Below are 18,047 nucleotides of genomic sequence, written 5' to 3' on the forward strand. Positions count from 1 at the left end.
ATCTACATAATTTCATTCATTTTATTGTTTTAAAAATTAGTATATCTGCGGCCTCCAACATAGACATAGGAGAGGTCAAGAAGTACAATAAATTAAGATGGTAAAACTTTAATTGAATTGCATAATTCACTCTGATCAAACTGGATTCATCAAAGGCAGACACTCGGAGGACAATGTCCGCAGACTCGTTAACATAATAGACTTTGCCACCATCAAAAACCAGGAAATGACTATACTACCACTGGATGCTGAAAAAGCCTTTGATAGAGTAAATTGGAAGTTCCTCATTGCTGCCCTCCATAAGTTTGGGTTTGGAGAATCATTCATCAATTGGATCAAAATATTATATCACAACCCCAATGCATCAGTTAGAACTAATAAACAGACTTCCAACAGTTTTTTTCTTGGAAGAGGAACCAGACAGGGTTGCCCACTCTCTCCTTCTCTTTTTGCTATATTTATTGAGCCTCTAGCTACAGCAATAAGACAGAATGAGAGCATTAAAGGAATTAAAACCAAACACAGCCATCATAAAATTAGTCTCTATGCAGATGACATATTACTGTTTTTAAGTAATTTACATTCTGTAAATGAAACGGCAACAATCATTAATGAATTCTCCTCTATATCAGACTATTCCATTAATTGGAATAAGTCTGTTTTATTACCACTGAACAATAATGCGGAGCAAAGACTCACAATGCCAGTCAAATCAGGAAATATCAAATATCTAGGTATCAATTTTTCCCCCAAACTATCAGAACTGGTGCAGCTAAACTACACCCCATTACTGAAAAACATACAGGACGATCTAACACGCTGGACCAACCTGCCTCTGTCCCTTATGGGCAAGGTAGCCACGGTAAAAATGAAAATCTTACCCAAAGTTAATTATCTCTTCTCAATGATTCCCACACAACCGCCATTAAAATGGTTCAAAACATTAGACTCATCCATATCAAGCTTTTTATGGAACAATAAACCTGCAAGAATTAGTCTAAAAACTTTAAAATCTGCAAAAAGCTGTGGAGGATTAGAATTACCTAACTTCCACAATTACTTTCTTGCAAATAGATTACAATACATCTTAAAATGGTTAAAAAATAATCCAGAAACCAACTCATGGTTAGACTTGGAACAGGCGTTATGTGGAAAGATCAACCTGTCAGATCTTCCATTTATTAGCCAAACAGTTAAAAAACAGGATTGTTTCAAAAGTATTAATATAAATGCCACTTTAACAGCCTGGTGGGAATTTCTCAAAATATCAAAATCATCAATTCAACCGTGCAAAATGACACCCATCTGGAACAACCCAGACATCCTCATAAACAAAAAAATTATCCACTTCCCAGCTTGGAAAGCAGGGGGCATAAAACAACTAGAGCACATAATCATTGTTAGAAGATTTATAACTCCCCAGGAACTTCAAGACAAACATGGAATAAATAACTTCTTGGAATATCAGCAACTTAAATCAATTATTACTAAAAAGTTTAAATACAGAGACAACGATTTAAAGCTACCAGATGTAGTTACCACTCTGATCAATTTCTCAATGAATAAAACTCTCTCCAAAATATACAAACTTTTATGTACTGTATTTTCCGGACTATAAGTCGCACCGGAGTATAAGTCGCACCAGCCCAAAAATGCATTATAAAGTAGAAAAAAACACAGATAAGTCGCACTGGACTATAAGTCGCATTTTAACTTTCACAACCTTATATGACACAATCATAGCAGACTGTTTATCTAATAATTTCACAGAATTTTTTTTAAAACTTATTCATTTATTCTTTTCATGAAGCATCATTGGCCAAATAATACTCTGTTTTCATCCTGTATTTGTAGAAACAGTTGTCATTTTTATTGCATTTCTGAATCTATGAAATCATTGGAAAATAGAATATTATGTTCTTAGCCTTCAAGATCTTACTGTAAAAAAAAGTTTGCTGATTCTCTGAGTCACTTAACATACTCTTAACACTTAACATACTTCATACATCAAATTGACCCAGGAACATCATCTCTGTTCCTCACAAATGAACATAACAGGAGGGTTAACAATGTATTTATTTCAATTTATTTCTAATATAAGTCGCTGCGGAGTATAAGTCGCACCCCTTGCCAAACTATGAAAAAAAGGGCGACTTATAGTCCGGAAAATACGGTAATTTAGATAATAATATTTCACTTCCGACAACAAAATGGGATGTGGATTTGAGCATCAGCACAGATGAAAGCTTTTGGTCAGAACTTTGTCTAAACACCTTTAAACTGACAAAAAGTCCAAATCTGCAGCTAATCATTTTCAAAACTCTACACAGAATTTACTACACTGGACAGAGGATGTTCAAGATGGGTCTCAGCAACTCAGACATTTGTCAGCACTGTGACGGTAATCTACCCGACAATTACATGCATGCACTATGGTTCTGCACGCCTGTCCAGGCTCTCTGGCAGAAGGTATGTTCCGATCTATCAGTCTGGCTTAAGGTTTCAATCACAGCTTCACCGTCACTTTGTGTGCTTGGTGACATGAGTGCCATCGATGTAGAAGGAGGATTAGGCTCTATCATTTTCATAACTCTTTGCATTGCTAAAAAAACTATTTTAATAAATTGGAAAAGCAAGAAAAATATAAATATAAAGGCCTGTTCACACCGGGACGAATTTCGCCGGCGATTTTCGCCGACGTTTAACGCCTCGTGACTAAACAAAGGGCCCCAATGAGAGTGTGCACACTGACGCGAAAAAACGCCAGGCGTTAAAGCGTCAAAAAAAAAAAACGCCTCGGGTTCGTTTTTTTTTTTCGACGCGTCGCGTCGAAATCTACTCGACCAATGAGAATGGCGCTTTTGCTCACGTGTCTGGAGCTTCTGAAGTTACAGTAAAACACAACTTGGGGGCGCTCAAACACAAAACTGCCTTGCTGAGCACACATACCAGCGAAGAAGATAGACGCCAAGTAGCGTCTACACACAGCCGCGAAACAATAATGACGGACATTCTAAAATATCCCCGAACCAAGCACCAGTTGGAGCTACTGGTGCTTGAAATATTCATGTTTTCTTTGTTTGATTCTGACAAGCGTGTAAATACTTGCTCTCTTCTTCTGAGTGAAAAGCGACTTTCAGAAGCGTAAACTTGCGCAGCGCCACCTTGTGTACAGGAGTATTTCTGTTTTACATTAAGCGCCATCTAATGTCAGGGAATGAAATTGCATGTTCACTCCACTCATCGTCAGCGAAAATCGCCTGGGTGTGAACACAAAAAACGTGGCGAAAAACGCTGGCGAATAACGCCTGGCGAATATTCGTCCCGGTGTGTACGGGCCTTAAGTCAACACAGAAATCTGCTGCTTGATCATATCAGCTTGGAAAAAATGTCAGCCCAAGGTTCAAGTAACTTTGAAAGAATTCGGTCTCTCTGGTCTCCCATAGCTAAATCCATGACTTAGGGGGTGGGGGGGCCTGGTCGTCGCTGCTCCTTGCCCTTCTGCCGTGGTTTGGGGTGGGGGTCGGGGCCTCTGGTGCCTGGCGGGGGTTGGTGGGGGCTCCGTTGGTCAGGGGGGCGGGCCCCTGCCTTGCTCCTCCCTGGACCAACCGTGGGCCGGGCGGATGGCTGCCTGGAGTGCGGAGCGAGTCTCCCTTGGGGGGTCCTGGCTCGTACCTGGGGTTGGGGTGGGGGGATGCCCGGAACTCCTGGGTGGTGGTGGGGTGCTCGTCTGGGGCTGTGGGCGTCCTTCTCCGGTGGGGCCCTGCGTTGGGCTCTCCCGGCGCGGCGGGGGGGCTGCTCTCCTGCTTGGGCTGGGGCGGCGCTCTCTTTCCCTCCGTGCCTCCCTGCTCTCTGGCTCTGGGGGCCTTGCGGCGGTCCTGCTGGCGGTTGCTGGCGGTTGTTCCCTGCCGGTTCCCGTGTGGCGTTGGGGGGATTCCGGCTGCCGCTGCTGCTGCGGTGGGGGTCTTGGGGTGGGGATGGCTGGGCACTCTCCCTCCTTCTTTTCACGTTCCACCATCCATTTTAGAAGAACATAAACACTCACCTGAGCACAGGTGTTAGCTCACCTTTGCACTAACAGTTTGCATGATTGAATGACTGAAATATTTCACACTAGTTGGTTTTAAGGCATAAGTATGCGTGTGAACACTATCTGTTTTGTGTACATGTCGACAGGTGGACATTTTTGCAGCTAGCAGGTGTGTTTATAACATTTGAGTGTGTGTGTGGACAGGCCTCGCCCTTTTCGTACTACATTTGAACCTTACCATAATGATTAACAACCAGTAAACTTGTTGCTTTATGCTGCTTCATGGTCTCGTCCCCCTTCCCCTCCTATTATCACCCTCCTACCCCCCCGTCTCTCTAACGTCCTTCTCTCTTCTTCCCCCCTTTCCTTTTCCGTCCGGTCCAACACCAAAGATTTTCAAACATGATTGAAATTAATAAAGTTTGGCCTCAATTACAAAAGGGGTTTATTCAGACATACCTTTGGTTTGTCTGAAGATTAATAACCCCTCTTGTTAAAGTAAAATATGTCCAACACAAGAGGCCCTCAGCTCTCATCTGTCTGCCCAGCTGTTGGACAGGACAAGTTAAAAAAAAAAAAAAAAAAACTTTAATTGAATTGGAGTAATATGACATTTAGTTAGATAAATATGTACATTTGAGTTGTTAAAATTTTTGAGTTAGATAGACGTACGAAATTAAGTTGAATAAATTTAACTCAATTACTTGTTACCAATAGAAGTAATTCATTTAACTTGGCAAAGTTGGATAAGTAAAATGTGTGTGTGAATGTGTGTGTGAATTTATATATATAAATGAGATAGAAACTCGTGCGTTTACTTTGTCCAATATTTTTCTCCAAACAGAAACTTTTTTGCTGATGCAGTTGCATTAGTTTTTTGATGGACGTATAATCTTTATACGCCGTCATCAAAATCTCAGACTCACTGAAGTATAGCGCAGTCTTTTTTTCACCACGCGTTTCCATGGTGACTCTGGAAATCAGCGATGTATTGACCCGAGTAAGCATGTTCAGGCGGATTTCAGCCAGAGTTCAGGGTTAGTCAGGTTAGTTTAAACATGCTTCCTGGAATAACCTCTTTTCTTTGGACCCTCTATGAATAAGACAAGATAATAGAAAAAGTAGAAAAGTTTGTAGAAATGTTTTCTGATTTGGGAAAAATTTCGTAAGAGACATTTAAGAATGTTCTTACAAAGCTTAATCGTGCAAATCTGTTTAGAAATGTTATTACAGAAAATACTCCTGTGTTAAAAAGAAATACATGATAGGTCATGATTTAATAAAAACAAGATCACTGTAAGCCTGAACAACAACAAAAAAAACAAAAGATTTAAAATTTTAACTGATTCCATTAGAACTTTGAAATGACGTTGATAACATGTTTGTGTTTGACTTTTCTCCTTAATGTGTTTAGTCAACTTTTATTACAGTTTAATTCAATATAAATGTTTAAATTCCCTTAACTTCATATTTATTTTTTGCTCCATACTTTAAAGATTAGATTGAATATTACATATGAAACTCAATACATGGACTTGTGAAAAAACAACTATACACAATAATTCAATCAATATATGATTTGGCTCCTTATTGAACTCAAAATACTGACCGCTCATTACCAACTTAAATTGTAAAACATGCCCTGTTTTCTGTCTGTAAGGCTCAAAAGCTCAATTGTGTATATGTAGTTGCATGTAACTGTAGAAGATTAACAATGTATTTGTGATTGTGCAAGACGAACATCATCCATACAATGAAAGCTTCTTGCCTAGGGATGGATATCGTGAAGATTTAGATCAATACTTCCGTTATCTACTAAACTTATCGGTCTGGTATTCTTATTTATATTTTTCTGTGTGAAAACAAAACAGGAGATGACAAATAACAAACTATTTTTATGAAAACCTTTTATTATAGAACTTATATTTACTAACTATTGAGGCCCAGAGACACGATTTGGCGACCACAAATGATAGAGCTTTCAATTCGGAACAAAACAAACAAATACAAAGGTTAAATAGAAATGGAATTATTTTACTATTGAATGACTTGCTTCGTTTTGCAGATGGAAACAATGGGAAAACTTGGTAATCACTGTTAGTAGGTATGCGACTAAAATTTTAAAATTCATTGAATTAATCTTCATGTCACTGGAAATGGCTTAAAGAAACCTTCCCAATGGTATAAAGATCATTCAGATGGGTCAAAAAGTAAGAACTTTTTGTCAATTTCAGTGATCAAAATGTTGGTCTTAATTATATTCCTGACTAAAAAGCAAAACAAAGTGTTTGTGACCTGAATCAATGATGAGTTCTTAGTGTCATAACTTTCTTATTACATGTCCAATTCAAGAAAGGGAGGTATTACTGTTAGCCAAAAGACTTACACGAAATAAATTTGATATAAAATTATTATTTTTTTTTCCTTAAAGTTAAATAATAATTCATTAGGAATATAATCAAGAAAATGGTCCAGTTTAATTTAAAGTTACACGGATAAGTGAGGCAGTGTAAACACTGACATATTCAGCCTCCGTTTATACAATGATTTTGCTTTAAAAAAAAAAAAAAAAGAATAAGTCTGGACACCATTACAGCTTCAAATGTCCCTACAACTGGTGCAATAGGGAAAAGCCAGAAGGGTATTAGAGGAATTTGGATTTGGCTAAGTACCTTTTCTATTTTTCAGCCTTTTTTAAAGACAAAGCCAGCTAACCCTCATCTCCCGGACTGCTACAAGAAAAGGCCAATATGCTGATATTTCTGCAGAAAAAATGTGCGAGGTGATCATTGTGAACTTTTATTCCCACAGTTATTGTTCTGTGAAGTAAGGAGGATATTTGATATACTCTGCATTTTGGTTCTCAATCAGAGCTTTTTTTTATTTAAGTTGCTACCTTAAAGTGTAGATTACTAATAGACATGTTAGTATTTATAATTGTATTCAATAAAAATTTTAATTAAATTAATGTAAGAATAGTGAAAATATGCCATCCACCTTGTTCATTTTATAATATTTTTATTTTAAAATTTAAAATAATTTTAAAATTGTTTAATTGTTAAGTAGGTTTGTTACAAATAATTTAGTACCAGTAAAAGGCCAGCAGGTGTAACTAGTGCCGTTAAAGAAGAGTGATGTCATGCTAGAGCCCGCAGGCCAACATGAAGGAGGAAAAGAAAAGTTTTTGAGGTATGTTGAGAGTTCATTTTTAGAGAAAACCACTTGTACTGTATGTGTTCACTTAAGAACCTGTGAATAAAATGCACAAATGTTCAGTAGTCTGCTATTCGTTTAATGTGTACGAAAGTCTTAAAATTGTGTTTTAACGGTAAATTTAAAAGATTTTTATCTATACAGTTCATTTGTCCTCTTGCTCTTGGTTTTCACACAGAAAAGTATCAATAAGAATCCCAATAAGATACTGGATCAAAAAGCAGTATCGATAAGATCTTAACAAAACCCATTCCTATTCTCTTAGCCGCGAAGCATTATTAATATTGGCACGATCACATAAGAAACAACAGCCATTTTCTATAATATTATAAGGTTTGCTAAAATTACCTTATTGGAGTTGTCAAGGACCGTGAAGGGACCATTCAGGTTGCCATTAAAAATCTGGTAGCCGTTATTAATCAGGTCGCGACAGTTGTGCTAATTTTTTTAAATCTGTTGTCTGACATCATTTTTGGTTACGGAAGGGGTCAACTGAAGGTTCTGCCATGCTTTGTGCTCAACAATGAACTACACGGTCATGAATGACTTTGTGGGTGTTTATTATACATGTAAGAATAATCAACTATAACAAACTTGCGTCAAGTTTTTTATGGTCAACAAGTCAACGTTGTCAAAACTGACTAATCGTTGACAACCCTACTGTGGGGCAACACTGAAATGCTGTGGAAGGAGAGCATCAGTATAGACTGATGCTCTATACTGATGCTGGTAATTGAACCTTCACATGTGGCATTTCTGACAACCTTTAAACAAACTGCTAGAGAGGTTTGTGTAGCTTTTAAAACATGTTAAATTTGGCCAAAATAATTCTGGAAATGGAATCCTGAAGTCTTATCTAAAGCTCCAAACTGTATTTGTCAGACATATCAATAAGCTGTGATAATCAAACACAATTAAATCCCTGCCATATAGTTGTCCAGAGTGCTACGTTAAAGATATCCGAAATTTGTGTGCAAATTCCTCCATTTTCATAGCATTTCCAGGAAACAAACACCGATAATGTATTCATTCATTTTCTTAACCGTTTATTCCCTTTCGGGGTCACAGGGCTGCTGGAGCCTATCCCGGCCACTTGTGGGCGAAGTCAGGGGACAACCTGGACAGGTCGCCAGTCTGTCGCAGGGTAGATAGAATGTCCACAAACACACACCCATTCACTCTCACATTCACACCTATGGACAATTTAGAGTTGCCAATTGACCTATGAAGCATGTTTTTGGTCCCGGAGAGAACCCATCCATGCACGGGGAGAACATGCAAACTCCACACAGAAAGGTCCCCCATTTATGTAGTTTTTCATGTCCCCCAGCTGGGACTTGAACCAGGGGCCTTTTGCTGTGAGGCAAGAGCGCTAACCACTGCGCCACCGTACAACCTAGATAATGTATTTGGCCTCTAAAATCAACATAGTCCCACTTACAAATCACTGGGAAGGCAGTCTTTCAGAACTACAGGACCAACGTATAACATGAAGCAGAGGTGCGGACTAGTCACATGACTTGGACTTGAGTCAGACTTGAAAAAATGAATAAAAAAACGTGCAACTTCACTTTTTGCCTTTTGGCTCGAAAAGACTTGCTACTTTCCCCAATACCCGAAGAATAAAAAGCATGCTAAAATAAACCACGATCTATCTGTCTTTGTGCATCTGCTTGTGCAATCAGCTCAATATTCAATTCATGTTGGTTTGATCTGACACCATCCAAACAATCAAATTGCAGGACAACCAATAATGACAATCAAGACACCGTTATCTCTTTTCCAAGATTTGTTTAAAACAAAAAATTGAAACTGGGACTTCAAAGGTTTAGATTTTTATTTGAATTTACCAATACATAAGTGCTTCAACTAGTACAAGTAAGAAATGGCTGCTTTTTATGTTTGTGTCCCTGCAGTCCTCCCGCAGCATTATGTGCCTGAAGAGGAGGATCTCTGCTACCACCAGAGGAACTCCAGAGTGGAACAGGCAGAACAGCAGGAATCTCCACTGATTGAAGAGCAACAGGAAGAATCAGAACCTCCACAGATTAAAGAGGAGCAAGAAGGATTCAGCATCAGTCAGGATGAAGAGCAGCTTGATCTGAAGCAGGAGACTGATACCTTGATGGAGATTCCTACTTGTGAGGAAAATGAGAACAGTGAAGCAGATCTAAACAATCAGCAAAGCTTTAATGTAACTGATAGTCAGGATGAAGAAGGAAACCAACATGAAGAATCAACATCAACTACAGATGAAGAGAACGGAGATCAGAGGAAGATAAGAGACAGAAGTCATGTCCAAAGTGTGGACAGCTCTCACGTGTCAGAAAGTCAGTGGAACTCTGATGCTAGAAAAATCTCCAAGACTGCAAGTTTGGGAAAGAAAGACAAACGATCTCCAAGAGGAAATGGTCTGTCCTTTATAAAGTCTGTTAAAAGAACAGGAAATGCGCCCAGTGTATTAGTCCATATGGGAACCGAGTCTGATAAAAGACCTTATGTGTGTGAAGAATGTGGCAAAGGTTTTACTTGCATATCTAATCTCAAAAGACACATGACAACTCATACAGGAGAGAAGCCTTTTCCTTGTGACGTATGTGGTATAGGTTTTAGTCAGATATCTAGTCTCAATGCACATAAAAGAACTCATACAGGAGAGAGGCCCTTTTCTTGTAAAATATGTGACACAAGTTTCAGTATTAAATCCAGTCTCAAAAGACACATAAGAACTCATACAGGGGAAAAGCCTTTTTCTTGTAAAGTTTGTGATACAAGTTTTAGTTGTGTATCTAATCTCAAAACACACATGAGAACTCATACAGGAGATAAGCCTTTTTCTTGTAAGGTATGTGGTACAGGTTTTAGTCAGATGTCTAGTCTCAATGCACACATAAGAACTCATACAGGAGAGAGGCCCTTTTCTTGTAAAATATGTGACACAAGTTTCAGTATTAAATCCAGTCTCAAAAGACACATAAGAACTCATACAGGGGAAAAGCCTTTTTCTTGTAAAGTTTGTGATACAAGTTTTAGTTGTGTATCTAATCTCAAAACACACATGAGAACTCATACAGGAGATAAGCCTTTTTCTTGTAAGGTATGTGGTACAGGTTTTAGTCAGATGTCTAGTCTCAATGCACACATAAGAACTCATACAGGAGAGAGGCCCTTTTCTTGTAAAATATGTGATACAAGTTTTAGTCAAAAATCTATTCTCGATTCACACATGAGAACTCACACAGGAGACAGGCCTTTTTCTTGTAAAGTATGCAAAAAGAGTTTTAGTCAAAAGTCTAGTCTCAATGCACACAGAAGAACTCATACAGGAGAGAGGCCCTTTACTTGTAAAATATGTAATAGACGTTTTAGTCATAAATGTAGTCTCAAATCACATGAGAACTTACACAGGAGAGAAGACTTTTTCTTGTAAAGTATGTCATACAAATTTTAGTCAAATACTTATCTCAAAACATGCATGAAAACACATACATAAGAGAAGGATTTTTCAAAGGATGTGATACAAATTTTAGTCAAAAATCTAATCTAAATAAAAATAAAAATCACACAAGTCAGAAGCCCTTTTATTGTCAAAAATGTAATAAAGGACCTAGCAGAAAATGTGCCCACAAGACAACCCACAACAACCCAAAAGATAAGGGTTTACATTAGAAGACGAAAATACTGAAAATAAATGTAATGTTTCTAGCTCTTGAGGGGCCCCTCCCTTTTCTGCTGTTTAACTCCAAACACCTGCACTTTAGTCTTAAGTGGTTTCTCGGTCTGGGTCAGTCAGTTGAATAAAATAAATTCTTATGCACTTCAAGCCGCCCACTGCTGACCAGCTTTGTGGTGATCAAACTTTATTTTTTCAACAGGAATAGGCTTCCTGATTCTGTAGTTGCTGAAAAATCAAAATCTGATGTTGCATCCTGATCAATGTTTAGTGCTTTAAAATTTAGTTTCATGATTACAGATTAATACTTAACTAGAACTGTCATCCAACTAATAATGAATGATCATATTTTATTGCCGTGAAGTGCAGGAGAATATGTTGCCACTTCAAGCAGGAGGTGTAAAAATACAGTTTAGTAAAGTTAGCAAAATATCACAGATGTGGACTTCAGGGAACTAAACTCTTTAATACCGTATTTTCCGGACTATAAGTCGCCCTTTTTTTCAAAGTTTGGCAAAGGGTGCGACTTATACTCCGAAGTAACTTATATTAGAAATAAATTGAAATAAATACATTGTTAACCCTCCTGTTATGTTCATTTGTGAGGAACAGAGATGATGTTCCTGGGTCAATTTGATGTATGAGGTATGTTAAGTGTTAAGAGTATGTTAAGTGACTCAGAGAATCAGCAAACCTTTTTTTACAGTAAGATCTTGAAGGCTAACAACATAATATTCTATTTTCCAATGATTTCATAGATCCAATGATGCTTCATGAAAAGAATAAATAAATAGGTTTGAGAAAGAATTACTGTGAAATTATGAGATAGACAGTCTGCTATGATTGTGTCATATGAGGTTGTGCAAGTTATTAGTTCTTGGTCCCAGATTTTGTCAAATAAATTTCACGTTCAAATGCGACTTATAGTCCAGTGCGACTTATCTGTGTTTTTTTCTACTTTAAAATGCATTTTTGGGCTGGTGCGACTTATACTCAGCAGGGACTTATAGTCCGGAAAATACAGTAAATGTTTATAACTGACAGAAAGTGTCTTTTGGTTTATTTTAATCCAAGTATTGTCATAAGAAGGTATTTCAAAAGAACCAAGAACTAAAAAACAATTTAAACAAATATTAATATTGAAATGAGCTAATAAAGAATAGTCATACTCATGGTGATAATGGGAGGAAGTCATTTCTATTTTGCAGGGATGTGTAATTAAGATATGAATCACATACGATCAGAAATGTTCAATTGCTCTTAAGATACTAAAGCTACATTTACTGGACTTTCACAGGTGACATATCATATTACTGTTCTACTACAACATAAATTGAAGTCCAACAATTGGGTTGTTTTTAAACCCAACTCTGAGGTTAAAAAGGGACCAACATTTTCTGGGGCTTTTTAACTCGGGGAAAGCAAAAACATAAATTGGGGTAAAATGAAATTGCAATAACCCAAAAAAATTGTTTTTCTCAAAAAAGTAACCCAAAAATATATCCCAATATGAATAACCTAGAAGTTGGGTTGAAGAAATAACCCAGGTTTTTTCAGTGTAAAAGCCACAATTAACAATATAATGACAAACGATTGATATATGTGTAATAATTCTATACAATATGAGTTAAATTTTTAATTCAATGAAATAATTTCCTTCAATGTACCTGTGAATAAAGATGTGTTAGAATTATAAGAGTCAAATTTTCTTCTCTTGAAGGGCTTTAACCCTTTTGAAAGTTACCGTTACTTTTTGTACTGTCACTTTTCATTTATTTTGTTTTCAAATACATGTAGGTAAATAATTCAAACAATTCAAGAGCAATGTTTAACTTTTGTTGATTGATATATAATATTATTATTATTGTTTTAAAGTTGTTTGGATGACCATTGTGGATGTAGTTTATGCGGACAGTGTGTATGTTGTCCAAGCATGTGTTACTATGACAACATTAGAAATATTTAGAATATACCTTTAGTTCTCAAATTCTTTGTATGATCATGGAACATTTTATAATTGTTTTAACATCTTTAGTTTGTATTTGTTGAGGCATGTGAGCAATTAACCATTTTGTGAGGACAAGGTTTTCCCAAAAATGTATTGAGGAAGATGCAGATAAAGAGCCAGACTGGTATTTCTGTCTTTTGTTTATGCTATTCATGCTTTCCAGTATAGACATTAGAACTGTTTATCTGTTCTGTTTGGTTCTCAGTGTTCTATTCCAATCTTTACTGTGAAGAATAAAGTGGACGTGAACATCAGTCAGAAGTGTGGAGTCTTTCCCACAGAGTGGGTTTCTGCTGTTTGTTGGTTTTATGCAGGTTCCAAAGCTGGACTCCTCAGTGGCGTTAACAGCCACAGACAGGACGGCTGCTCTTTCTTTCCTTCTGCAGAAGTACATAGACACACTCGTGCGCTCTGCTGTTAAGGATGCAACATTGGCAGCAAACGCATCCATCCAACAGCAGGTCAGCATGGTGCTGGAAGTTTTCCATCAGAAGCTGTGAAGAAAACTGAAGCAAATAAACTGCTTCTCTGTGGTTGTCTCATCAGTCCGAGGGCAGCATTGAGGTTCCACTCAACAGAAACCTTCATACTTAATTCTGGTTTTATTGAATGTTTTTCAGCTCAAGATTTTGTATTGGAAGATGAGCTCAGTGTTTGTTTGTTTGTTTCTTCTATTTTTAGCTTTTTATACTGATTAGTTTTTCACAGCAAGTTCTCAAAAAAGATGAAAGTGTTTTTTCTTATTTAAAATATCTTTTGGTTTTAAAGATGTATCACTTTTAAATACCTATTGTTACTGATTTGATGCTTTTCTATTGAAATGTCAATATTTTTCATGGATGCAGATAAAGTAAAAAAAGAAGAAAAGAACTTTTATTTTCAAATCTCATTATGTATCAGTGCAGCTCTTCATCTGTGTGTTTCCTCTTCTTCTGGACATGGCTTCAGTTTTGAGATGAAGAAGATTTGAACGGAGCAGGAATGTCAGATGATTCATCAAAGGAACATCCCATAATATCAGGATGGAATTAGTAACCTTGGTGATGAAAATGCTTGGATGTGAAGTGTTGGACAAAGTTCCTGCAGATGAAGCTTCTGGAGCTGACACAGTTTGGAACAGAAAACAGTAGAAAGTGGAGTTTTCACCACCTGGCTTTCCTAAGCTCAGAATTCAGGTGACATCGGTCCATCACACTCCAGTCTACATATTTCATTTACAATAGATATGGTTAAATTAACAGACATTCTAAACAGCGGGTCTAGTTAATTGATCATTTCCCTCAATGAGTCGTTTTAGCTTTCTGTTATGTTTTGTTTCTATATGCCCTCCTTTACTCCCCCTCCTGGACAGTAAGTTTAACAATTGTAAGAAAGCATGTCTCAACAGCTAACCACAATGTGGGATTTGTTACTCGTATACACACACTTGCACACACAAAGAAACGTTTTTTATACTAATCACATTTCATACAATCACACACACAACTCTCACAGCAGGAGACAGAAGACACACATCATAGGAAATGCACTGCTCTTTCACACACCCAAGGGTCACACACGGTGCTGGTCACGTGCACAGACTGAGCAATTTTGCTCACTAACTTTGCCTTCACTCAGTTAGTATAATCATGTCCACACTGAACTTTGTCACATGGAATGTGAGCGGTGTTGGTACCAGTGGAAAGAGGCTGAAGGTTTTAGACCATCTAAATGATCTAAAAGCAGATGTTGTTTTACTGCAGGAGACACATTTAACTAATTCAACGGACCACCTTCTCTCCTCCCAACAGTTTCCATTCAAATACTCAGCCTATTATAACTCAAAGGAAAGAGGTGTTGCCATTTTAATGAATAAAAATGTCACATATATGCACTCCGACACTGTCGGATCCAGACGGTACATATGTGATTATTAATATATCAATTCGGAATATGAAATATTACTAGTATATATGGCCCAAATGTAGATGACTCCTCCTTTTTTCACAGGCTCTTTACATCACTGTCGGCTGACTCTGGCTCCACATTTTTTATAGGAGGTGACTTCAATCTTGTATTAGACCCTGAAGTCGGCACACTCAGCTCAGCGGCGAAACAGCGAAGCTGGCAATCAACCGGAACTCTCAGGCAGTAAATGGACGAAATGGGTCTATGCGACATTTGCCGCTCCTGTCACCAAAATACCAAAGGTTTTACCTTCTTTTCTCCTGTTCACCACTCAAACTCCCGGTTAGATTATATGCTAGTTAGAAAGGGTATTAGAGATGTTAAGATACATCCAATAGTTATCAGTGATCATGCACCAGTTTCCATGACAATATCAATGAACATGTTAAATGTATCTTTTAAAAGCTGGAGGTTTAATACATATCTGCTTAAAGATGTAAATTTCATCAATTATGTGAAAAGAGAATGGGACATGTTTATAGAAACTAATGATACTCCGTATGTTACACCGTGTGTCATTTGGGAAGTGGCAAAAGCAGAAATAAGAGGTAAAATCATTTTCTTTTCATCTAACAAAAAGAGAAAAGAAAAGGCAGCCATATTTGAATAAGAAAATAAAATAGGAATTCTTGATGAAGCGTATGCTTCTTTTGGACAAGAACATGTTCTGAAAGCTCTCAATAATTGTAAACTAGAATTAAACAATACAATTAATAAACAAACTCAATTTCAGCTACAAAGACTTAGCTAATCAATTGTAAAACAACAAAGAAAAAAAACACAATATCCTCAATTAGGGAAGAGATAGGGAATATCACCCACGACCCAAAAGAAATAAACAACACGTTTAAAGAATTTTACAAGAACTTATCATCATCTCAAATCGATCCATCAGCAGAGAGCATTAAATCATTTCTTGATAATGTACATCTACCAAAACTAAACCAAGAACTAATTACAGCCTTAGACTCAGCCCTCTCTGTAGCAGAACTTCATGAGTCTCTGCTGCAGATGCCCAATAATAAAGCCCCAGGGCCGGACGGCTTCCCAGCAGAATTCTACAAAGAGTTCTGGGACATCTTGGCTCCAGTTTTTTATAGATTGGTTATGTTTATTAAAGTCACCAATCACTACCTGCTAACCTGAACTCTGCCAACATCATTCTCCTCCTGAAGCCAGAAAAAGATCCTACTATTCCCTCCAGCTATTGTCCCATCTCTCTGATCATATTGAAATTATAAATAAAGAAATTATAAATAAACCACCAAGAATCAGTTTAAAAACATTGAAAAATGTAAAATCCTTTGGTGGCTTAGAATTCTCTAACTTTTATAATTATTTCCTTGGTCATAGATTACACTATATTTAAAAATTGCATAAGAACAATCCAGCAGATCACTCATGGATAGATGTGGACCAGTCACTATGTAAAGAGATTGAACTATATGATCGTTCTTTTATTAACAGCTCCATCCAGCGGTACACTAACTTTAAAAGTATTTATATCCAAACTATGTTAACAGCCTGGTGAGATTTTCGTAACCCTTGTGCTATCTTAGATGACCCCACCCTTACATTGATGTGTTCTCCCTACCATGACAAAGGTGGATAAAGGTGGAAAGATTTCATGTAATCCATGGACACCATTGAAGATCAAAAATCATTGAAGAAAAAAGGTTCAGAGCACTGTCTAGTGCAGGGGTCGGCAACCTTTAGACCGCCCCACCGCCCCTAATAAAAAAGAAAGCACTCGGAGCCACAACCCGTTTTGACATCATTATATATATTATGCATGTATATATTATTCAAAGGTGCTCATTACGTTGATCACTATTGATCGACCGGTCGATTTTCAATGACATGAGTGTAGATCGCGGGCCAGAAAAGATTAAAAAAAATCCACCAGCCAATCAAAATCCTCACTGAGAAGTACGGGACTTGATTGACATGTAGATTGGCCAATCGGACATCATCTGAAGCATACGTCGCTGCAAATGCACATTATGTTCTTTAAAGGATGGTACCGTGGCCGCGTGTGGGAGGAGCTACTGGTTCTGGTCTGATCGCGGCTTTGGAGCGATGTGTTTGTCAATGCATGGTAGACACTGAGAATGTGGAGAGATCAGGCTTATTATTTTGAAGAGTTCTACTTGGTAATCATGTTTCCATGTTTGAGTTCATAAAATCATCCCAGGGAAAGTCTCTGCTTCAACTCCCGCAGTGAAAGCTGCGTCTCAATCTGACGCCCGTGTTTGCATCTCTCTGACAGAGTTTGAAGCCAAAGCCCCTCCTCCGCCTCTCCACCTGCATTTCCTCTCTACCTGTTCACCTGTTCACATCCTCTGCAGCTGAGAGTTGGTTTTGGCTGGGTCTGGCGGTTTTCAGATGACTTTTGGGCTGGAAAACTGTGACTCTATCTGGCAACACTGGCGCAAACTCTCAGTCTGTCATCAGCGAGTTGGTTGGTCTCTGCCCGGAGGCACGTCAAGTTCCCGGCAGAAGATCGGAGTGTTTATTGAAGCCGCCCCGCGTGTCTCCTCCTGCTATCAGCTCTGCAGGTCTCGCCCGATAAACACGAGCTCATTACGAAGCTGTTTTTTACGTGGCACTCGCTTCGTGTGGAGCCAGCAGCGCTTTTGAAATGCCATGAAAAATGAACAAACTAAAATAAAATTTAATTATTATAAAATACTCATTATTTTCCAAAGTCACATGGAGCCACAACAGAAGGATGAAAGAGCCACATGTGGCTCCGGAGCCATGGGTTGCCGACCCCTGGTCTAGTGGGTCTAGATGACCCAACTCCCAACGTTAAAGTGCCTAGGATAGCACAAGGGTTGAGATGAATAACTCTTCCCTCACACCGAGCAAACTGACACCCATTTGGAACAATCCTGACACCCAGATAAGCAAGAAAAAGCTGAACTTTCCAACCTGGAAGGCTAACGGAATTACTCATCTAGGACATATAATTCAAGATAATACATTTGTATCCTTTGAAAACCTAAAAGGACGGTATGGATTAAGTAATACAATTTTTTTAGAATAGCAACTGAAATCCGTAATAAGGTTTAATCCAAGTTATATAAACTTGACACTCCCTGATACAGCGAATACATTTCTGATACTAACATCATACAATGTCTAAAATATATATATTTATAAGTAATATTGGA

The 18,047-nt window shown here is 37.8% G+C and overlaps 5 protein-coding genes across 8 annotated transcripts in view; 3 read left to right on the forward strand and 2 right to left on the reverse strand.

Moving 5' to 3' along the window:
- LOC110013798 (gastrula zinc finger protein XlCGF28.1) overlaps nucleotides 1-18,047 on the reverse strand; it is a 989,290-nt gene that overhangs the window by 627,171 nt on the left and 344,072 nt on the right. The gene's annotated exons all lie outside the window — the stretch shown is intronic.
- The window catches only part of LOC101169839 (NLR family CARD domain-containing protein 3), a 1,010,604-nt gene that overhangs the window by 495,876 nt on the left and 496,681 nt on the right, over nucleotides 1-18,047 (forward strand). The gene's annotated exons all lie outside the window — the stretch shown is intronic.
- LOC105355408 (NACHT, LRR and PYD domains-containing protein 12-like) overlaps nucleotides 1-18,047 on the reverse strand; it is a 768,227-nt gene that overhangs the window by 182,121 nt on the left and 568,059 nt on the right. The gene's annotated exons all lie outside the window — the stretch shown is intronic.
- Nucleotides 1-18,047, forward strand: part of LOC111948683 (zinc finger protein 239-like) — a 65,348-nt gene that overhangs the window by 5,179 nt on the left and 42,122 nt on the right. The window lies entirely within an intron of this gene.
- Nucleotides 9,459-10,803, forward strand: LOC105355363 (zinc finger protein 782-like). The gene has a single exon (XM_011482219.3). The coding sequence runs from the start codon at nucleotides 9,714-9,716 to the stop codon at nucleotides 10,671-10,673; it is 960 nt and encodes a 319-aa protein (XP_011480521.3). The 5' UTR covers nucleotides 9,459-9,713; the 3' UTR covers nucleotides 10,674-10,803.

The sequence above is a fragment of the Oryzias latipes genome, chromosome 2 (assembly GCF_002234675.1).
Source record: "Oryzias latipes chromosome 2, ASM223467v1".
In the NCBI taxonomy this organism is placed as follows: Eukaryota; Metazoa; Chordata; class Actinopteri; order Beloniformes; family Adrianichthyidae; genus Oryzias; species Oryzias latipes.

What these genes read in the sequence shown, in the direction of transcription:
- LOC105355363 (XM_011482219.3), top strand. Translation starts at nt 9,714, where the DNA reads ATGGGAACCGAGTCTGATAAAAGACCTTATGTGTGTGAAGAATGTGGC.